Below are 24,602 nucleotides of genomic sequence, written 5' to 3' on the forward strand. Positions count from 1 at the left end.
TTTTTTTTCTTTATTCCCACACATGGATTTCTGTATGATATGCTTGGCAAAATTTAGCTCTTGGCAAAGAATAATGTGTTAATTATTATCTTTTTCTCCCCCTCTTTTTTCTTTTCTTTTCTCTTTCTTTCTCTCTCTCTCTCTCTCTTTTTAGGTACGTCTGTCACTAATGTAACAGCTACTGATGCTGATGACCCAGTTTATGGAAACAGTGCAAAGTTGGTTTATAGTATCTTGGAAGGGCAGCCTTATTTTTCCATTGAGCCTGAGACAGGTTTGTGGCCTAAATTTTGAATTCTATTTACCATGTTATTGCTTCAGGGAAATGCTTTTCTTGGGATTTGGATTATGAAATGTTATGGTTAAGTACTTCACTGCCTGTATCAATAATATTTGAATGTGTTATTTCTGTGCAGTGTGTGGTACATAGCAAGCCCAACAATCATTTTGATACCTATTAAAACAAATTGCAGACCCTTTGTAGAATATCACCTGTTTAACAGATGGCCTGGCCCCATTTTTCATCCTGGGGCAGGGAAGGGGGAATGCACTTAAACATCAGGCATGCTGAAATACCGGATTTAAGAATATGGTCAGTTGCTTATTGGCTGTGTGATGCTTGGCAAGTGACATTTATAAATCTTCTTAGGTTTCAATTCCCCTGTTTATAAACTGGGTATAGAATCTACTTGCTGGAGTTATGATGAAGATTAGTCAAGTAATGAACATCAACCATATAGTCCATGACATGTGGTAATCTTTCAATGGATGGGTATCACTAGATTTGCTATTCGATTCCTTACTCATAAATCAGGATCCTGATGTCTACCCACAAGAGTTCTTTATGGAGATTGTAGTAGTGGTAGTAATAGTAGTAGTAGTATTGCCAGTATTAAACCCAGTCAATGTCCTGAATCTGGTGGTACAGACTTTAGAAATCATTAAGTTATTTAAAGGAAAAAAAAACAACTTTTTTTTTAACTGGTTAGGGAGATAATTTCATAAAATTATAGTTTTTGCAAGTTTCCTTCCTATTGTTTAACAATGTATTAAAAGAGTAAGGCCACTTTCCCAGACTTTCTATAATCCTGTGGGATTTTTGGTAGTACATATTGAAAAATATGAATTTTTATTTTGTATCTCTCGTCTAGTTTGAAGATTTCCAAATTGAAAAATTCAGTATACAGCTGCATATACATATAAGTTCTTCAATTCATGAGTTTTCAGTATTATTGAGATAAATTTTCATGTCTTACCATTAAGTCAATTATTAATTAAATTAAAAATTTAAAGCCTCTCTTTGCTTTTTTTAATTCAAAGAGTAAAACCCTCATGCATTTAAAAGTGAGAAAAAGTACATTTATATATAAATAGGTCATGGCTTGAAATTGAATTTAGATTTAGAAACAGGAAAGAACACTTCTAAAACACATTAATTAGGGGGATAATTACATATTCTTCCTCAGTGAAGAAGGAAGTCTGTCATAGACTTCATCTCCTTTGGGCCCCTTGATGACCTTAGGGGAGGTGACAGAGAAGATAGCTAAGAGAGAGAGAGAAGTCTGGACAGGTCCTCTTGGCTAACGTCACAGTGACAGAGTTGGGAACAGACATGGGACTCATACCCTGGTCCTTAATTTCAAAGTCGTCTTTGAACTTCACTTTCCCTAGGTAATAACTATGGTATAAGGGCTTCTGTAAAACGGAAATTGTTGATTGCTTAAGTGGAGTTAAATCATTTTCTCCTTTGCTCTTTGCCTATTTCTTCACTTGGACGTTTTTGTTCACCAGGCCCAGTGTAATCCAGCAAAAATTAATTCAGCATTCACTGTGTTCTAGGCATTGAATTAAATGTAAGGAGAAAAATTCACAAAGGCTAATGTCAGCCTGCGGATATCTCAAAACCCATTTTGGAAGACAGGTTTTTGCTTTCAACATAAACACAAGGAAGCATGGTGATACCATTTAAATAATTTATATATCAAAAATAAATTGCTTTGAGGTATAGATAATAAAACCCCCCTACTACGTCAGAGAATTTGGGTACTTAAAAATATCTCATTGACATGTACATCAATATATGTATCATTGACAAATATGGCCATTTGCTTAATCAAATGCGAGCTACATTTAATATTTGCATTTTTACCCAACATAATGAATATCGGTCTCAACATACATTTATTTGAGCTTTATCATTTCTAATTTGAAAGATACAAAATTATATGGTTTATATTTTAGAAGGTGTATTCTGATATTATTGTGGGAAATGTAATAGGGAGAAATGATACTTGAAGAATATATATAGTAATTGTTTAAATATTGGTCGAGTGAAGTTGTGATTTTTAGTTAAAGCAGATACAGTGCAAGGAAATAGAGGTTAAATTAAAAAATCAAAAATCAGCCTAAGTTCTTTTTTTGCAACATAACTATGTACAAGTGAAATATAAATATTTTTGTCTAAATGCCTTCATAATTAAACTTGAGTGTGTTCAAATGGAAACAGAGTGTAAGTTGTTCCTAAAGAATCTAAATTTTACTCTGTGAGGACTTTTCTCTCTCTCTCTCTCTCTCTTTTTTTTTTTTAAGATTTTATTTATTTATTTGAGAGAGACAGTGTGAGAGAGAGAGCATGAGAGGGGAAAGGGTCAGAAGAAATAGCAGACTCCCCACTGAGTGGGAACCTGATGTAGGGCTTGATCCTAGGGTTCTGGAATCATGACCTGACCCAAAGGCATATACTTCAGTGATTGAGCCACCCAGGAACTTCAACTTTTCTCTTTAAAAAAAAAATTTTTTTTTGAGACTAGTATGATTGTGTGTGTGTGTGTGTGTGTGTGGTAGAGAAGGGCGTAAGTGTTGTGCAGAAACAGATTAAGAACATTTTAAAAAAGTTTTATATTAAAAATATAGAAAAAATGCAAAGATCAGGGAGCATTTGGGTTGTTTTTTTTTTTTTAAGATTTTATTTATTTATTTGACAGACAGAGATCACAAGTAGGCAGAGAGGCAAGGCAGAGAGAGAGGAGGGAGCAGGCTTTCCGCTGAGCAGAGAGCCCGATGTGGGACTCGATCCCAGGACCCTGGGATCATGACCTGAGCTGAAGGCAGAGGCTTTAACCCACTGAGCCACCCAGGTGCCCCAGCATTTGGGTTTTTTATTTTGTAAGCAAATGGAAAGTAAATACACTTTCTGGTGACCAAAAGACATGTATCTGTTACTGTGTCCTCTGAAAGACATTGAGACAGAGTTAGGAGAGTGAGCGGCTTAGCGGGTAAGAACTATAAAAGATAAAAGAAGCACTGTCTTAGTTCTGGCTGCTATAACAAAATACCTTAAACTGGGTGGCTTATAAGAAACAGAAAATTGTTTCTCGCAGCTCTTGAGACTGGAAGTCTGAGCTCAGGGTGTCTGCATGGTAGAATTCCAGTGAGTGCCAGCTTCTAGATTGTAGGGGGCTGACTATATCCATGTGGAAAGAGAGTGAGCTAGCTTACTGGCTTCTTTGAATATGAGCACTAATACTATTTTTGAGGGATTTACTCTCACAATCACATTGTCTGTTAAAGCCACTGCCCCCAATTACCATCACGTTGGGAATTATATATCAACCTGAGAATTATGAGAGGGACATAAATAACCACTCCATAAGAGGCATGCAACAGAATCAGGCGGGGAAACCCATCACACTGTGATGCAGACCTCATAACCATGCAAGTTAAGAGGAGAGGAAGCAGGATAAGGCAGTGCATATCGACAGCATCTTGGCCAAACCCTTGGGTAAGGTTTCTCTTAGAAGATGTCCCATATGTTATGTACATGGCCAGGTTTGAATACAGTCTTAATCACTCTTTGTCTCTGATGTGCCTGGGAAGAGTAGTCCTCAGCTCTAATACTAAAACTAATCCTAAAGGTGATTCAGCTGGAAGATGTCAGCTAACTGCACTCTTAGGCAAATTCTTTGAGACCCCAAGCACTGTGGGTCTCTGTGGCTGTTACAACACGTGGCAAACACAAGAGTGAGTAAATTTTTGTCCTAGCAAGTCAGTGAATGTGAGGTTTCCAATAGTATATGCAAGATTAGAAGGTGTTTGGTGAATTACTTAGTCAAAACCCAATAGTAAGAGTATTAAGAAGTGTATTTATTTATTTTTTTAAAAGATTTTATTTATTTATTTGACACAGAGAGAGCGAGGGAGAGAGAGAGAGAGACAGAGAGCAAGCACAAGTGGTGGTGGGGGGGAGGAATGGCAGGCAAGGGAGAAAAAGGCTCCCCACTGAGCAGCTTTTAATCAAGTCTCTCTTGTCAGTTTGTTCATCAGTTTTGCCTTGGCCATTGTATCTAAAAAGTCATTGCCAAATGCAAGGTCATATAGGTTTTCTTCTATGTTCTAGAAATTTTATAGTCCTGTGTCTTACATTTAGGTCTGTGATCCATTTTGAGTTAGTATTTATGAAGGATTTAATGCCCATATTTAAGATCTGTTTTGTTTTTGCATGTGGATATCCAGCATCATTTGTTGAAGGGATTATCTTTGCTTTACTGTTTTGCCTTTGCTCCTCGTTGACTTTATTTATGTGATCCCATTCTGGGTTTTCTGTTCAGTTTCATTGATCTTTTTGTCTGTCCTTTAACCAGTATCACACTGTCTTGATTACTGTAGCTCTGTGGTTTGAAGTCAGGAAGCATCTGTCTTTCTAAGTTTTTCTCCCTCAGTATTGTGTTAGCTATTCTAGATCTTTTACCTCTCCATACAAACTTTGGACTCAGTTTGTTGATATTCATAAAATAATTTGCCGATATTTTGATTGGGATTGCATTGTGTCTATAGATCAAGCTGGGAAGAACTGACATCCAAATGTCATTGAGTCTTCCTATCCATGAACATAGACTGTCTCTCCATTTATTTATTTATTCTTTATTTCATTCATCAGAAGTTTGCTGTTTTTCTCATATAAATCTTGTACATATTTGTTAGATTTAAATTTAGGTATTTCACTTTCTAATATAATATAATATAATAATATAATATAATATAAAAGGTCTAGTGTTTTTAATTTCAAATATATCATTGATACATAGGAAAGCATTACCTTTTGTATCTTGCAACCTTGTTGTATTTGCTTATGAATTCCAGAAGGTTTTGTTCTTGTTATTTATGTCAGTTATTTTGGATCTTCTGCATAGATGATCATGCCGTCTGTGAACAAAGAGTTTTATGTCTTCCCTCCCAATCTGTATACCTTTTATTTCCTTTCCTTGTCTTATTGTGTTAGTAGGGACTTTGACAATGATATTGAAAAGAAGTGGTGAGAAGATACATTCTTGTCTTGGACCTGATCTTAGTAAGAAAGCTTTAAGCTTACCAGCTTTATGTATGATGTTTTTAGGGTTTTTGTGCATAGTCTTGATGAAATTGAGAAAGTTCTCTTCTATTTCTAAATTTTTAAAGATTTGTTTATTTATTTTAGAGGGAGAGGGAGAGAAGGAGTGTGTCCCAAGGAGACTCTGTGCCAAGTGCAGGGCCTGGCATGAGGTTAGATCTCATGACTCTGAGATCATGACCTGAGCTGAAGCCAAGGGTCTGATGCCTAACTGATTACGCCACCCAGACACCCTTCTTCTGTTTCTATTTTATTAAGAGTTTTAAATCATGAATAGGTGTTGGATATTGTTAACTGCTGTTTCTTTGTCTGTTGACATGATCACCTGATTTCTCTTTTTTAACCTGTTAATGTGATGAATTTCATTAATTCATTTTTGCATCTTGAACCAGCTTGGCATATCTGGGATAAATCTTACTTAGTCATGACATCTAACTCTTCTACTTTTTTGGGATTCAGTTTGCCGAAATCATATTGAAGGTTCTGCATCTGTGTTCTTCAAAGATAGATATTGGTCTGTCATTATCATTTCTTGGAATGTCATCTGACTGTGGTATTATAGTAATGGTGGCCTCATAGAATGAGTTAAGAAGCATTTCCTCTGCTCTGTCCTGTATAAGAGATTTTAGAGAATTGGTATAATTTCTTTATTAAGTGTTGGTAGAATTTACCAGTGAACCCATCTCGGCCTTTCCTCAGTTCATTTTTATATGAGGATTTTGGCCTTACCAGTAACAGCCAGACTCGTAGCTATAATGATCAATATTGTGACAGTGAACATTCTCTCAGCAGGCTATGGGACTTGAACATATTTATGATATTTATAAAAAAAGATTGCCCATTGGCAACTGTCATCAAGTTCTTGATACTAGAATATTTTTAATAAAAAGAAACCAGAGCATAGGAGACAAAAAAAAAAAAAAATCCCATATGTGTCTTATTTTATCCTCAAAAGAATGCTAAGAACAGAACTGTGGACTTTGGAACAGATAAGTTCTTCCATCCCCTTACTTGTTACATTTCAACCTAATAGAATTATTTTTTGTTGCCATAACACATCAATCTCTTTACCTCAGGGAGAGCTCCTTCTCCTGTTTCAGATATAAACTTAAGATTGTAGAGAGATTTGCTATTTGTTCTATGTATTATCTTCTTTGAGCTTATCATAGCCAGTAATTATCTTACATATTGACTTGTTTATATTTTTAAGTTCTAATGCTGGAATACAAAGTCTGTGAAGGAATGGAGCTTGTCAGATTTGTTCATTTTTACATCCCTATGCCTAACAGAATTTTTGACACATGGAAGTCCTTCTGTAAGTATTTTAAATATGAATGTAAGAAAGAAAAGAAAAGGAAAAGAAGGATGGAAGGGGAAGGAAGGGAGGAGTGGATTAGTAGAGAAAAAGAAAAAGCTTGCCATGACTCAGAGATGTGTAATGAACCAGGTAGGGAATCCAGCTTGGTTTCCGCTCTATATTCCTTCTGTTTGTTCCTGTGGTGGGAATAACCCTGCTGTAACCTCAGATGTAGCTTTGTTGTGTTTGTTTGTGAGATTCACTTAGAGCTACAATTCATGCCATTTCCACGTCTCACATTATATCTTTTTTTTTTTTTAATATTTTATTTATTTGACAGAGAGAGAGGTCACAAGTAGGCAGAGAGACAGGCAGAGAGAGAGAGGGAGAAACAGGCTCCCCGCTTGAGCAGAGAGCCCAACGCGGGGCTCGATCCCAGGACCCTGAGATCATGACCTGAGCCGAAGGCAGAGGCTTAAACCACTGAGCCACCCAGGCGCCCCCTCACATTATATCTTAAGTGTATAGCCAACACAATGCTATTCTTAAACTTGGAAAAATGAGCCTTGAGACTGTGATGAACTCTCACTCAGATTTAGTTCTAGATCACATGTTGAGAGAGAAAAGTTAATGGCCACCACACAAGGAAAGAATGGTTATTAACATATCTTCCTATTCCAGAGGTCACTGTGATAATAATAATAACAACGGCGACAACAGCAACAACAAAAACAAGCGAAAAGAAACTATTTCTGTGTTTCTATAGTTCTCTAGGTTTGACAGGGCACTAAACCAAACTGTAGAGGGAAGAATTTCTCTCTCCACTCTGCAAATGACAGAACTATGTTTCAGAGAAGAGTGTAAGGTAAAATGCTTTCTCCATCTACAAATAAAGTTCCCTGTCACATTACAACAACAACAGGAAGAAAAACAACAACAAGAATATAAAAAAAAGCAACTCTAATTTATTGAATACTTATTATGTTGTTGACATTGTGCTAAGTGGGTTCGCATGCATTATCAAATTTATTTTAATTTACTGCATACAATATTTTGAGATAGGTTCTCATGTCATCTCAGTTTTACTTCTGAGAGAACAGAGGGTCAGAATTGATAGCTTTCTTACATAAGGTGCTTGAAGCAAGATTCAAAGTGAGTCTGTCTGATTTCAAGTTCCAGTTTTTCAACTGTCTCCTATACACCCACTTCACTCCCAAGTATTGTAGCTAATCCCTGGGGCTATCATTGTTTTAGAAAGGGACTTAAAAAACTTTGAAGCAGGTCTGGGTATACAATATACCTAGGCATAGGAGGCAGTTTAATATCAGAGAAGATGTAAGGAGTAGTAATTGCAAAATGAATTGGCATTTTTTTTTTAAGAATAGCTTTAAAAGGCTGAAAATAGCTAATTTGTATCCTATAAATACTTCCTTTTTCTGTTTCCCCCTCGATGCTACCCCCAATACCATGTTTTCTTGCAACATTTTGGACATAGGAAGGAATGTGGCATTTATTTAAAAAGCACTAATTTGAGGACAACCATGAGAACACACTTGCAGTCCATCCTAAGTGATTGAAGATGGAAAGTCTAAATGAAATGCAAGGCAAGTGAATAATAAATGCTTAATTATCTACAGAAACCAGGGTAAAGTTGCAGGACAGTCTAAACTTTGCTCCTGGCAAGAAAGAGTATGAAAAATGACTTGCTTAAAAATAAACTAACTTAATTCATTGACTTTTTTTTTTTTTTTTTGAAACTCAGAACATCGTTCTTTATTGGATACAAATAACATTTGTCTCAGTAGAACCTATAAAAGTGAGCTAAGGAAAAAATACTCTTTGGGGGAAAAAAATCCATGTAATAAATGGTTCTCTTTTAGAAAAATCAAGATAATACATGGAGACTTCATGAAATGTCTTCATGGTTTGAGTCATTTTTATGCACTCTGAGTTGAAGTGATAAATTGCAAACATACAGGATGTCTTTAAAAAAAAAATCAGTATTGCATGGATTATCATTTTTCTGCCAAAGGGACTGGCCAAAGAATATTCTTAGTGCAGATCGTTGAGAAGAAATGTTCAGGTAAATTCAGGTAGACCAATAATTCTAGAATATGCACTGATAAGTGAGAATGTCTTTGCAATTCACATCAATCAATGGACCATTACTCAACCATCAAAAAAAAAAAAAAAAATGAAATCTTGAGGTGCCTGGGTGGCTCAGTGGGTTAAAGCCTCTGCTTTCGGCTCAGGTCATGATCCTAGGGTTCTGGGATCGAGCCCCGCATCGGGCTCTCTGCGGAGAGCCTGCTTCCTCCTCTCTCTCTGACTGTCTCCCTGACTACTTGTGATCTCTGTCAAATAAATAAATAAAATCTTAAAAAAAAAAAAATGAAATCTTACCATTTGCAATGACCTGGATGGAACAAGAGGGTGTTACGCTAAGGAAATAAGTCAATCAGAGAAAGACAGTTATCATACTATTTTACTCATATGTGGAATTTAAGGAAAAAAACAGAGGATCATAGGGGAAAGGAGAAAAAATAAGACAAAATCAGGGAGGAGTCAAGATGGCGGAGAAGTAGCAGCCTGAGACTACATCAGGTAGCAGGAGATCAGCTCGATAGCTTATCTAAACATTGCAAACACCTACAAATCCAACGGGAGAGCGAAGAGAAGAAGAACAGCAACTCTAGAAACAGAAAATCAACCACTTTCTGAAAGGTAGGACTGGCGGAGAAGTGAATCTAAAACGACGGGAAGATAGACCGCGGGGGGAGGGGCCGGCTCCCGGCAAGCGGCGGAGGAACGGAGCACAAAATCAGGACTTTTAAAAGTCTGTTCCACTGAGGGACATTGCTCCAGGGGCTAAACCGGGGTGAAGCCCACGCGGGGCCAGCGTGGCCCCAGACCCCGCAGGGTCACAGAAGGATCGGGGGTGTCAGAGTGTCGGAGAGCTCGCAGCTATTAGAACGGAGAAGCCGGCTGCCAAGACAGAGCCGAGGACTGAACTCTCAGCTCGGGGTTACCTTGAACTGGTCGCGGGCTGGGTGAGCTCCGAGCGCGGCTAGAGGCTGGGGATACGGGAGTGATTGGGTGCTGTCCTCTGGGGGCGCACTGAGGAGTGGGGCCCCAGGCTCTCGGCTCCTCCGGGCCGGAGACTGGGAGGCCGCCATTTTCATTCCCGTCCTCCGGAACTCTACGGAAAGCGTTCAGGGAACAGAAGCTCCCAAAAGCGAACCCGAGCCGATTACTTAGTCCGGCCGCCGGTAAGGGCGGTGCAATCCCGCCTCGGGCAAAGACACTTGAGAGTCACTACAACAGGCCCCTCCCCCAGAAGATCAACAAAATATCCAGCCAGAACGAATTTCATCTATCAAGGAGAAAGCAGATTCAATTCCTAAGACAGCAGAGCAATTCCAGAGGAGGAGAAAGCAAAGCACGGAACTCATGGCTTTCTCCCCATGATTCGTTAGTCTTGCGGCTACTTCAATTTTTTTTTCTTTTTTCAATTTTTTTTTCTTTTTTCAATTTTTTTTTCTTTTTTCTTTTTTCTTCTTCTGCTAAATTTTTTAAAACTTTTACCCTTTTCTTTTTTAACATTTTTTGACTAGTTCATCTAAATATATATATTTTTTCTTTCTTTTTTGTATTTTTTTATTTGTTTTATTTTTTAAATTTTTTTCTTTCTTTTTTTTTTTTTCTTTTTTCTTTTCTTTTTTTTTCAGAAGCTGTTTTATCCCCTTTCTCCCCCCCAAAATTTGGGGTCTCTTCTCATTTGGTTACAGCGCATTTTTCCGGGGTCTTTGCCACCCTTTTAGTAGTTTATTTGCTCCTTCATATCCTCTTATCTGGACAAAATGACAAGGCGGAAAAAATCACCACAAACAAAAGAACAAGAGACAGTACCGAAGGCTAGGGACCTAATCAACACAGACATGGGTAATATGTCAGATCAAGAGTTCAGAATGACGATTCTGAACATTCTAGCCGGGCTCGAAAAAGGCATGGAAGATATTAGAGAAACCCTCTCTGGAGATATTAAAGCCCTTTCTGGAGAAATTAAAGAACTAAAATCTAACCAAGTTGAAATCAAAAAAGCTATTAATGAGGTGCAATCAAAAATGGAGGCTCTCACTGCTAGGATCAATGAGGCAGAAGAAAGAATTAGTGATATAGAAGACCAAATGACAGAGAATAAGGAAGCCGAGCAAAAGAGGGACAAACAGCTACTGGACCATGAGGGGAGAATTCGAGAGATAAGTGACACCATAAGACGAAACAACATTAGAATAATTGGGATTCCAGAAGAAGAAGAAACAGAGAGGGGAGCAGAAGGTCTATTGGAGAGAATCATTGGAGAGAATTTCCCTAATATGGCAAAGGGAACAAGCATCAAAATCCAGGAGATGCAGAGAACCCCCCTCAAAGTCAACAAGAATAGGTCCACACCCCGTCACCTAATAGTAAAATTTACAAGTCTTAGTGACAAAGAGAAAATCCTGAAAGCAGCCCGAGAAAAGAAGTCTGTAACATACAATGGTAAAAATATTAGATTGGCAGCAGACTTATCCACAGAGACCTGGCAGGCCAGAAAGAGCTGGCATGATATATTCAGAGCACTCAACGAGAAAAACATGCAGCCAAGAATACTCTATCCAGCTAGGCTATCATTGAAAATAGAAGGAGAGATCAAAAGCTTCCAGGACAAACAAAAACTGAAAGAATTTGCAAACACCAAACCAGCTCTACAGGAAATATTGAAAGGGGTCCTCTAAGCAAAGAGAGAGCCTAAAAGTAGTAGATCAGAAAGGTACAGAGACAATATACAGTAACAGTCACCTTACAGGCTAATAATGGCACTAAATTCATATCTCTCAATAGTTACCCTGAATGTTAATGGGCTAAATGCCCCAATCAAAAGACACAGGGTATCAGAATGGATAAAAAAACAAAACCCATCAGTATGTTGCCTACAAGAAACTCATTTTAGACGCGAAGACACCTCCAGATTTAAAGTGAGGGGGTGGAAAACAATTTACCATGCTAATGGGCATCAGAAGAAAGCTGGAGTGGCAATCCTTATATCAGATCAATTAGATTTTAAGCCAAAGACTATAATAAGAGATGAGGAAGGACACTATATCCTACTCAAAGGGTCTGTCCAACAAGAAGATCTAACAATTTTAAATATCTATGCCCCTAACGTGGGAGCAGCCAACTATATCAACCAATTAATAACAAAATCAAAGAAACACATCAATAATAATACAATAATAGTAGGGGACTTGAACACTCCCCTCACTGAAATGGACAGATCATCCAAGCAAAAGATCAACAAGGAAATAAAGGCCTTAAATGACACACTGGACCAGATGGACATCACAGATATATTCAGAACATTTCATCCCAAAGCAACAGAATACACATTCTTCTCTAGTGCACATGGAACCTTCTCCAGAATAGATCACATCCTGGGTCACAAATCAGGTCTCAACCGGTATCAAAAGATTAGGATCATTCCCTGCATATTTTCAGACCACAATGCTCTGAAGCTAGAACTCAATCACAAGAGGAAAGCTGGAAAGAACCCAAATACATGGAGACTAAACAGCATCCTTCTAAAGAATGAATGGGTTAACCAGGAAATTAAAGAAGAATTGAAAAAATTCATGGAAACAAATGATAATGAAAACACAACAGTTCAAAATCTGTGGGACACAGCAAAGGCAGTCCTGAGAGGAAAATATATAGCGGTACAAGCCTTTCTCAAGAAACAAGAAAGGTCTCAAGTACACAACCTAACCCTACACGTAAAGGAGCTGGAGAAAGAACAAGAAAGAAACCCTAAACCCAGCAGGAGAAGAGAAATCATAAAGATCAGAGCAGAAATCAATGAAATAGAAACCAAAAAAACAATAGAAAAAATCAATGAAACTAGGAGCTGGTTCTTTGAAAGAATCAATAAGATTGATAAACCCCTGGCCAGACTCATCAAAAAGAAAAGAGAAAGGACCCAAATCAATAAAATCATGAATGAAAGAGGAGAGATCACAACTAACACCAAAGAAATACAGACAATTATAAGAACATACTATGAGCAACTTTACGCCAACAAATTGGACAATCTGGAAGAAATGGATGCATTCCTAGAGACATATAAACTACCACAACTGAACCAGGAAGAAATAGAAAACCTGAACAGGCCCATAACCAGTAAGGAGATTGAAACAGTCATCAAAAATCTCCAAACAAACAAAAGCCCAGGGCCAGACGGCTTCCCAGGGGAATTCTACCAAACATTTAAAGAAGAACTCATTCCTATTCTCCTGAAACTGTTCCAAAAAATAGAAATGGAAGGAAAACTTCCAAACTCATTTTATGAGGCCAGCATCACCTTGATCCCAAAACCAGACAAGGACCCCACCAAAAAAGAGAACTACAGACCAATATCCTTGATGAACACAGACGCAAAAATTCTCGCCAAAATACTAGCCAATAGGATTCAACAGTACATTAAAAGGATTATTCACCATGATCAAGTGGGATTTATTCCAGGGCTGCAGGGTTGGTTCAACATCCGCAAATCAATCAATGTGATAGAACACATTAATAAAAGAAAGAACAAGAACCATATGATACTCTCAATAGATGCTGAAAAAGCATTTGACAAAGTACAGCATCCCTTCCTGATCAAAACTCTTCAAAGTGTAGGGATAGAGGGCACATACCTCAATATTATCAAAGCCATCTATGAAAAACCCACCGCAAATATCATTCTCAATGGAGAAAATCTGAAAGCTTTTCCGTTAAGGTCAGGAACATGGCAGGGATGTCCATTATCACCACTGCTATTCAACATAGTACTAGAAGTCCTAGCCTCAGCAATCAGACAACAAAAAGAAATTAAAGGCATCCAAATTGGTAAAGAAGAAGTCAAACTATCACTCTTCGCAGATGATATGATACTATATGTGGAAAACCCAAAAGACTCCACTCCAAAACTGCTAGAACTTGTTCAGGAATTCAGTAAAGTGTCAGGATATAAAATCAATGCACAGAAATCAGTTGCATTTCTGTACACCAACAACAAGACTGAAGAAAGAGAAATTAAGGAGTCAATCCCATTTACAATTGTACCCAAAACTATAAGATACCTAGGAATAAACCTAACCAAAGAGACTAAGAATCTATACACAGAAAATTATAAAGTACTCATGAAAGAAATTGAGGAAGACACAAAAAAATGGAAAAATGTTCCATGCTCCTGGATTGGAAGAATAAATATTGTGAAAATGTCTATGCTACCTAAAGCAATCTACACATTTAATGCAATCCCTATCAAAATACCATCCATTTTTTTCAAAGAAATGGAACAAATAATCCTCAAATTTATATGGAACCAGAAAAGACCTCGAATAGCCAAAGGAATATTGAAGAACAAAGCCAAAGTTGGTGGCATTACAATTCCGGACTTCAAGCTCTATTACAAAGCTGTCATCATCAAGACAGCATGGTACTGGCACAAAAACAGACACATAGATCAGTGGAACAGAATAGAGAGCCCAGAAATCGACCCTCAACTCTATGGTCAACTAATCTTCGACAAAGCAGGAAAGAATGTCCAATGGAAAAAAGACAGCCTCTTCAATAAATGGTGCTGGGAAAATTGGACAGCCACATGCAGAAAAATGAAATTGGACCACTTCCTTACACCACACACAAAAATAGACTCCAAATGGTTGAAGGACCTCAATGTGAGAAAGGAATCCATCAAAATCCTTGAGGAGAATGCAGGCAGCAACCTCTTCGACCTCAGCCGTAGCAACATCTTCCTAGGAACAACGGCAAAGGCAAGGGAAGCAAGGGCAAAAATGAACTGTTGGGATTTCATCAAGATCAAAAGCTTTTGCACAGCAAAGGAAACAGTTAACAAAACCAAAAGACAACTGACAGAATGGGAGAAGATATTTGCAAACGACATATCAGATAAAGGGCTAGTATCCAAAATCTATAAGGAACTTAGCAAACTCAACACCCAAAGAACAAACAATCCAATCAAGAAATGGGCAGAGGACATGAACAGACATTTCTGCAAAGAAGACATCCAGATGGCCAACAGACACATGAAAAAGTGCTCCACGTCACTCGCCATCAGGGAAATACAAATCAAAACCACAATGAGATATCACCTCACACCAGTCAGAATGGCTAAAATGAACAAGTCAGGAAATGACAGATGCTGGAGAGGATGTGGAGAAAGGGGAACCCTCCTCCACTGTTGGTGGGAATGCAAGCTGGTGCAACCACTCTGGAAAACAGCATGGAGGTTCCTCAAAATGTTGAAAATAGAACTACCCTATGACCCAGCAATTGCACTACTGGGTATTTACCCTAAAGATACAAACATAGTGATCCGAAGGGGCACGTGTACCCGAATGTTTATAGCAGCAATGTCTACAATAGCCAGACTATGGAAAGAACCTAGATGTCCATCAACAGATGAATGGATCAAGAAGATGTGGTATATATACACAATGGAATACTATGCAGCCATCAAAAGAAATGAAATCTTGCCATTTGCGACGATGTGGATGGAACTAGAGCGTATCATGCTTAGTGAAATAAGTCAATCGGAGAAAGACAACTATCATATGATCTCCCTGATATGAGGACATGGAGAAGCAACATGGGGGGGTAGGAGATAGGAGAAGAATAAATGAAACAAGATGGGATTGGGAGGGAGACAAACCATAAATGACTCTTAATCTCACAAAACAAACTGGGGGTTGCTGCGGGGAGGTGGGATTGGGGGAGGGGGAGCGGGCTATGGACATTGGGGAGGGGAAGCGAACCATAAGAGACTATGGACTCTGAAAAACAACCTGAGGGTTTTGAAGGGTCAGGGGTGGGAGGTTGGGGCAACCTGAGGGTTTTGAAGGGTCAGGGGTGGGAGGTTGGGGGAACAGGTGGTGGGTAATGGAGAGGGCACGTTTTGCATGGAGCACTGGGTGTTGTGCAAAAAGAATGAATACTGTTACGCTGAAAAAATAAATAAAATGAGAAAAAAAAAAAAAAATAAAAATAAGACAAAATCAGAGAGGGAGAGAAACCATAAGAGACTCTTAACTCTAGTAAACAAACAGGATTGCTGGAGGGGAGGTGGTTGGGGGAATGGGGTAACAGGGTGAAGGGCATTAAGGAGGGCATGTGATATAATGATGAATTACTGAACTGTACCTCTTAAACTAATAATATATGTTAATTAATTGAGTTTAAATATAATTAAGTTACAACTTTTAAAAAGTTGCTAAAATTATTAAAAAATATATTTAGTCAATGTCAACACTCCCTCTTCCCCTCTAAAAAACCCCCAGATTGTTTCTTGGGGTCTGTATTTTCTCATGGTTCATCTCCCTCTCTGATTTTTCCTCCTTTGAATTTCCCTCCTTTCCTTCCCAGCCCTGTGGTCCTCTGAGCTATTGCTTATGTTCTACATATGAGTGAAACCATGTGATAATTGTCTTTCTCTGTTTGACTTATTTCACTTAACAAAATCCCCTCCAGTTCCACCCATGTTGATACAAACAATGGGTATTCATCATTTCTAATGGCTGAATTATATTCCATTATGTATGTGTACCACATCTTCTTTATCAATCCATCTGTTGAAGGGGATCTTGGCTCCTTCCACAGTTTGGCTGTTGTGGACATTGCTGCTGTGAACATTGGGGTGCATGTGCCCCTTCTTTTCACTACATCTGTATCTTTGGGATACATTATGCAACTGTCATAGAGTAGCTCTATTCTTAACATCTTGAGGAACCTCTGTACTGTTTTCCAGAGTGGCTGTACCAGATTGCATTCCCACCAACAGTGTAAGAGGTTTCTCCTTTCTCCACATCCTCGCCAACATTTGTTGTTTCCTGTTTTGTTAATATTTGCCATCCTAACTGGGGTAAGGTGGTATCTTATTGTGGTTTTGATTTATATTTCCCTGATGGCTAGTGATAGTGAACATTTTTTCATATGTCTGTTAGCCATTTGTATGTCTTTTTTAGAGAGTGTCTATTCATGTCATCTGCCCATTTTTTGACTGGGTTATTTTTTGAGTCTGGAGTTTGAGAAGTTCTTTATAGATCTTAGATATCAGCCCTTTATCTGTAATAAAAATGCACAATTTAACAAGTGATTGATGTGGAATAGGGGAAACTTACATACAGCCTTACAACAGGAGGAAATGAAAGGGATATGTGACCATAAAAAGATGGATTTTGGGGTGATATTGAGAAATTAAATAGTTTTCACTTACTGGTATCAGTTTTGTGTTTGTTTTTCCTTTAAGAACTTATCATGTATAAAATAAATTTCGATTAGAATTTAAAAATTGAAGCCCCCACTAATTTTCTGCATGAATTTGGATGAGTACAATCACCTCTTGGCCCTAAGTGTCAATCTTAAAGAACAGTGATATAATGGCCTTTTCTAGTCATTAATAATATTGGATGGAGGGAAGCATATATTCCATACTTTGTCTTAGATCGTTGCAAACTAAGAATATCTTTAATTACTATTAATTTTTATTTTTATTGAATCAGGCAAAATACAATTTTTTTGATAGGACAGTTCCACTTAGAACAACCCAAAGTGTTTGTTTGCATTAATGGTAGATAGAGGAGTACTTCAGCAATATTAAATACAAGACACATTTCTATTAAAATTGCTGAATTTCTAAAACTAATAATATACTATCTGTTAATTAACTGAATTTAAGTAAAATATATATAAATAAAATATATATGTACATATATACATATATACACACACACATATATATATACACACATATATACATATACAAAATTGGAAAAAAACCTGCTGGATTTGGAGTTGAAATTTTGACTGCAAGATAGGAGTGCCATGGAGAGGAGGGAAGCTTGTGTGTCCCATTGTCTAGGGAAGTTACATCATGAGGGATAAAGATCTGTTCCTAAGCGCTGGCCAAAAGCTGAGGCATCTCCACCCATCACACAGCAGACTTCTAAAAACTCCAGAATACTCTAGATCACGCCTTCCCATGAAGTGGGTGGCCAGTAGCAGGGAAGGGGAAGACCAGCTTATTTTTTTTTTCTTTTTAAGATTTTATTGATTTATTTGAGAGAGAGAGAACATGAGAGGGGAGAGGTCAGAGGAAGAAGCAGACTCCCTGCCAAGCAGGGAGTCCAGTGTGGGACTGGATCCCGGGACTCCAGAATCACGACCTGAGCCAAAGGCAGTCGCTTAACCAACTGAGCCAACCAGGTGCCCCCAGACTGCCTTCCTATGTAACATATGGAGTCTCTTCTCAGTCTCCTGGAATGACACGGGGCTCTCCCTGGAGAAGTCAGGCATGCAGCCAATAGATAGGAGGATTGGAAAGGAGCCAGAGAGTAGTTTTCTCACCTGTGGGGATGTCCACCTGTTGCACTCTTCATTCAGTTTATGTTTTCTTTACCAGTGGAGTGCATAGATTTCTATAATTTTGGAGGAAAGAACACATGCAGAGAGACTTCCCTTTTCAAACCTAACGCACACGTGCACACGCACATACACACACACATACATGCAGAGCAACTAAAGAGGGAGGAGAGTATCAGCATGTGAGTCTGACTGTTTTGGCACAAAGAGAGTATAGAGAGAAATAGCAGCCTTTCTTATGTTCCTTCTTCTACATTTCTGGTAGGAGAACCACCAGTCGATCCTGAATGGGGATTATAGGCAGCAACAAACAATATGAGGGTCTTCACTCTCTAATTTAATTCCTAGATCATGTAATGTAGCTATTCTAAGATAAATTGCTAATTTATATTAATTATATTATGAGGATTTTTGAGATTTAATGGTATGCCAAAGTCAGACAGGAAACAAGTGTTTGGTACACGTAGTTCACAAAAAATATTTTTTGGACAAATGGATGGATGAATAAATTAAAGTGTGTCATTCTACCTGTACCTAAATTTAAACATCACTGTGTTGATAATGATGACACAATTTTAATTTTAAATACCCAATAGATCATTATTCAAATCTAATCAATATTTAATTTTAAATATCCAGTAGATCATTATTCAAATCCTATCCTTCCCCAGTTTCACTGATGATTAAGCCTCATATCTGAGTGAGCATGACAGCTGGTGCTTGCATACACTAACTTAACAATCATTTATTCTCCTGCTTGGAATCTCCTGTGAGAGGTAAAGTAGGTTGAGTAAATATTGTGGTCAGATTAATTCCTTTATGATTACTAAAAATAATCTCATTATATAAGCACAGAGAACAATTAAATATATTTGGGTAAATTTTTTGAAAGACTTTATTTATTTTTTTTTGACAGAGATCACAAGTAGGCAGAGAGGCAGGCAGAGAGAGAGAGGAAGAGAAGCAGGCTTCCCGCGAAGCAGAGAGTCCAACACGGGGCTCGATCCCAGGACCCTGGGATGATGACCTGAGCCAAAGGGAGAGGCTTTAACCCACTGAGCCACTCAGGCGCCCCATATTTGGGTAAATTAAGAGTAATGTTATGTCATGTGACTTACACCTTTGGACAGATTTTAAGTCCAGAGGGAGCTATCCAGTGCTGACCATAACTGAGGTTGAAGGGATGCATTTTTAGAGGAACCATGGCCTTTGAATGTGTACAGAGACAGAAGGACTATGAGCCACACAGACTCCTCCACATGTAACTCCGGCTGTTACACTGGGGTGCTTTGGGATGGATTTAGGTGGAAACCAAAGCAAATGCTTATTCCCATTGATATCCATTCAACTTGACCAACCAGCTAAGATCAAGGATTTTCCCCAGCTTACTATGTATCATTTCCGTATTGAATTAAGTTGAATTTCCATCTCTATGGTGATATTCTTTCTGTCCTTTGAAATATAGCTTTGAGTTTTATTTGGACTAATTCAAAATGACTTGGTGAAGGACAAAGCTGTGTTTGCATTCATATTATAGGAAAGAATGGTTTATCTTTGAGTGTCAAAGATTAATCAGTATCCGAGAGGAGTACACTTTGACAACCATTATATTAAAAGTACATATATATATACATATATGTGTGTATGTGTGTGTGTGTATATATATATATTTCATATCTGGTGTTTTTGTGTAAGGGTAGCAGTAAGGTTTTATTGATAGTACGGATTTATGTGTATAATTCTAATTCTACCCCATCCTTTTGGCCTAACTCTGTAATGCAGTATTTAAGATTACCTAAGACTATACTAAACATATCACAAATGTTCAATAATTATTTTTAAATACTGTGGTAAATACAACTTTAGATATAGCTCCCCTCAAAAGGATCATTTAATTTTGAAATATCCTAGTTTAGAAAACAGAGCTACACATCATAAAATTTTGTCTATAATTATATATATATTTACATTATATAATTAAATGTAATTAATAATGACACTTCTCTCATTTAAGGCAAAAGTAGCCTCTGACATAGATTCTGATGCATGAATAAGAATTCACTAAGTGTCTGGAGGAGAAAGAGGAATATACAAATACTCCATCTGTTTCCTTGTAAGTCATATTTCAGAGACATCCCTGTGGAAATGATTTCCTCTGGGCTAAAACAGGGGAGATCTTTTTTTTTTTTTTTTTTTTTTGAGAAAGGCAGTTAAAAAAAGAAGAATTTCAGGCATGCATGTGAAGATCCTGTCGAGTATTCACCATGCATCCTAGTTCCTAGCACTATGCCTGCCTCATGATAGCTGCTCAAGAACATATTATAAATGAACCAATAAACGTAGAAGATGAAGTCAAGGATGAGAATACTTGTAAAATGGACATCTTCAGGAGGATTTTGGTATTGTCAGTTTTGGACCATGGGGTACCTAGGGTTTGAAAAATGGCAACTTTTAGGAAGCTTCTATCTTTGTGCTCTCTTCTCGTATTTATCATCTATCAACATCTAGTCATCGGATTATTTAAGAACAGTAGGTATGACATTGCCGATAACAGACAGGTACAAAAGGATGTGCCTGTAGATACTACCTAAGAAAACCCCACACTACCAAAGCATCCTTTTTAGATAATTTGTGCCTCCCCTTCCAGAAGCAGTGACCTTGAACTCATTATAGTGGCACATATCTCTGGACATTGTAGTTGTTCAGAAAATCAAATTGGGGCCCCTGGGTGGCTCGGTGGGTTAAAGCCTCTGCCTTCAGCTCAGGTCATGATTCCAGGGTCCTGGGATCGAGTCCCCCATCGGGCTCTCTGCTCGGCAGGGAGCCTGCTTCCCCCTCCTCTCTCTCTGCCTGCCTCTCTGCGTACTTGTGATCTGTCTGTCAAATTGGGGGAACAGGTGGTGGGTGATGGGGAGGGCACGTTTTGCATGGAGCACTGGGTGTTGTGCAAAAAGAATGAATACTGTTACGCTGAAAAAATTAATAAAAAGGGAAATAAATAAATAAATAAATAAAATCTTTAAAAAAAAAGAAAGAAAATCAAATGGAAGAAGGTACCATTTATTGGTCATCTGGTTTATCCATTTCTTCTTTGTGCCCATGTGAAGTGGGTGCCATGAGCCTTACTTTACATAAAGGAAATAAAAGCTCTGAGCAAATTAATTTCTGGAAGATACCCAGGTAGTAAAAGTCAGAGCTTATTTCCTGATCTCGTCTGTCAGATTCAAAACTCTGCTGCATTAGGCTTTCTATCCTAAATAGGAGGGTGGGGCAGGGAATGATGAAAAGTCAATGTGTTCAGGAAAAAAAAAAGGAAAGAAAGGAAAAGAAGAGAGAGACTGTAAATAGTTTCATGCCCTCTTTTAGATTAACATTTAAATTCAGTAAATAAATATTTATTGATCACCTCCACTCTCAGGGACAAAATGATGTATGAGGTAGACATGGCCCTGACTTCATGGAGCTTATGGAACAACTAGAGAGATGTCAACATAAATAATTATGTTATAAATACATCAACTGGATATTTTCCTATTCATTGTCCAAAGTGTCATGAAAAAAAAAATATGTAAGGGAATGAGATAATTGATTTATTGTTGTTGTTGTTGTTGTTGTTGTTGTTGTAGTAATTTGAAAGATTGGGCTGAATTTCATGAAAGGAAAGTGGAAAAAATAGCATTCTTGAATAATGAAAATAATTGGTTTATATGAATATGATTGTGGATGGTTCTGGAATATTGGATAAGGAGTTTTTTAAAAAATTTTTTTAATATTTATTTATTTATTTGACTGAGAGATCACAAGTAGGCAGAGAAGCAGGTAGAGAGAGAGAGGAGGAAGCAGGCCCCCTGCTGAGCAGAGAGCCCAATGTGGGGCTGGATGGATAAGGAGTTTAAATAGAGCTACTTGCAAAAAATAGTCAGTCTCAGGGCGCCTGGGTGGCTCAGTGGGTTAAAGCCTCTGCCTTCAGCTCAGGTCATAATCTTAGGGTTCCTGGGAACCCACATTGGGCTCTCTGCTCGTCAGGGACCCTGCTTCCTCCTCTCTCTCTGCCTGCCTCTCTGCCTACTTGTGATCTCTCTCTGTCAAATAAATAAATAAAATCTTAAAAAAAAAAAAATCAGTCTCAAGAGCATCAGTCTTTAAAACCAGGGGGACTTTCCACTTGGGGCAAAACATTGATTCAGAAGGAATTTTGAGTATAAGTAGTGGTCTTTATTCCCTTACAGTTAGAAAATTTTGTGGCCATAATTTGGAAATAAATGGGTACTGCTACCTGTCCACGTTTAATCAATATTTATAGAGTAAATGGATTTTTCAAATTTGTATATCCTTGAACTGTGCTTAGATCAAGTGAAAAAGATAGAAGTTTTGAGTTTTCATAGGCAGGGACTGAGGAGCATGTGTGGCTATATAAATAAAGGGAAGATAAAATTTTTAATGGTTTTAAAGTTATACTAGAGTCACTTCACAATTTGTGATTATGTATAATTTCCCATTCTAAATCTTACATGCAATTGTTTTATTATGAGCCAGGCTGTTTTATATGACCACAAGGAGCAGCAATATGGAATTCAGTAAATTAGTGATTTTAGTGTTCATAAGGTTAACAGGGTTGAACTGGTTGGTAAATGTAAGCATAGCTATAATTAGATTTTTTTTTTTTTTTTTTTTTTTTTTTTTACACATCTGGAGAGTTTCTTTAAAAGTAGTTTCCATGAGCGGTAAAATTTTATTGTGTGTGACAGTACTATTGGAACTTTCTTTTCCATCCCATTAACTTTAATAATGTTGCTGTGGTATTATCTCTCTTAACAGCTACCTTTGCACTCTGACACCTGTGGATCTCTCAAAGACAGGAATTGAGATTGCCTAATTGTGCTATTTAATAACAAATACATTCAAGGGCTATACATGGAAATAATAATAATGACTATATTTACACGATGAAACAAAATGCAGATTAGATTCCCTTGCTCTCATTCTCAGCAGAGTATAAATTAGCAACCCCAGACACAAATAGTAATCATGGAAAACACTATGTACTAGACCTCAGATAATAAAGCTCGGCTATTTAGCAGTTGAAAGAGCTGGGATCAAACCTCACTGGTCCTTAGTTCCTTTTTTTATGAAAATGGGGTCAAGCAAAGAGGTAACCCTATATAGTTCTTATAGGAACTTATAGAAACTTCAGGAACTTATAATTTCTTACAGGAACTCTCTCTACAGCTTCAGTCAAGTCATCTATGTTTAGATGACTCCACATCAAAGTAGCAATCTTAGCTATCAACTTCTGATAACTTCCAAGTCCTATTTTTAAAAATCTTTTCCCATTTGTGAATAATCGGATATCAAGAAAATGTTTAGAAGTATGGTACTAGTTGTGTCCTTTTTCTCACTATGTGTCTACCTATCTACAGTCACTCTATGATAGTCAGAAGGAAGCAATCTCACCCACCACCATGTACCATTTTCTGCCCACCAGGTGTACCAAATTGCAGTAATAAAATATTAGAATTGTCACAATGGAATCTATTCTGAGATGACATCACTTCTTTCTGTCACATTTAAAAATAGATATGGGGGGAAAACACATTGAAAAACAGCATTTGTCTTATTTACATTTCATATGAACTCTAAAGTAATGTGCCTCCTACACTCTAAAAGATTGTTATTGAAGGCTGTCATCTAAAGCAACTGAAAAATATGCTGAAAGGAAGCCAAAAGACAAACAAAATCTCTGTGTTACGTATAAACATTTATTTATAACAAAGCTGAGCCTCCAAAAGGTCATCGTGTTTCTGGGAAAAAGAGGTTTGAGGTGCTAACAATCTGTTCTAGAATTTCAGGGGAAACAACATGGTGTATGAAGACCTGAATGTGAATTTGGAGTTAGAGTTAAGTTCAACTGCGGTCTCCAACCTTTACTACTTTATGACCATTATGAAGATGTTTCATATCCTTGAGACCCTATTCTTTATGCCTTAAGGATGGATGATTGTAGCTACTTTTAGATCTCTTTGAAGATTCAGCTTGAGGTAATATCTGTAGTGTACACAGCACACAATTTCTATTGAACTCTTCAAGTTCCCTACCTGACCTAGTTAGAATTTTCATTAAAATGCAGTTACCCAAATACCACCCCCTTGGGTCTTGGATTTATCCATACTGGGTCATACCAACTAAAACTTTTTGGTAATGCGGGCCATTGACTTGAGAATGGATTTGGGTAGAAAAATGAGGTTTGTTCATGTTTGAACACACACACACACACACACACACACACACACCCTTCCCTTATTATCTCGGTGGAGAAGCCCTAGAATGCAAGACCAGGAGGCTCAGATATATGTTCAGATCCCCGAGCAACTGATGAGGAAATGGCATCTTCAGAGCCACTTACATGAGGTCCTATCTTCTGCATATTTTTTCCACCACTCATGGTTGCTGCATTGACAAAGG

At 37.8% G+C, this 24,602-nt stretch overlaps 1 protein-coding gene across 3 annotated transcripts in view; it reads left to right on the top strand.

Annotated features, from left to right (window-relative positions):
- CDH8 (cadherin 8) overlaps positions 1-24,602 on the top strand; it is a 383,236-nt gene that overhangs the window by 166,587 nt on the left and 192,047 nt on the right. For 2 of the 3 annotated variants that reach the window (XM_045989291.1, XM_045989292.1), the window contains exon 4: positions 155-274. The exons of the other annotated variant lie outside the window; for it this stretch is intronic. In XM_045989291.1, the coding sequence (XP_045845247.1) occupies positions 155-274 (120 nt within the window). The remainder of the gene's footprint in view (positions 1-154; positions 275-24,602) is intronic. 3 annotated transcript variants of the gene reach the window in all.

Source organism: Meles meles, chromosome 19 (genome assembly GCF_922984935.1).
Source record: "Meles meles chromosome 19, mMelMel3.1 paternal haplotype, whole genome shotgun sequence".
Classification (NCBI taxonomy): Eukaryota; Metazoa; Chordata; class Mammalia; order Carnivora; family Mustelidae; genus Meles; species Meles meles.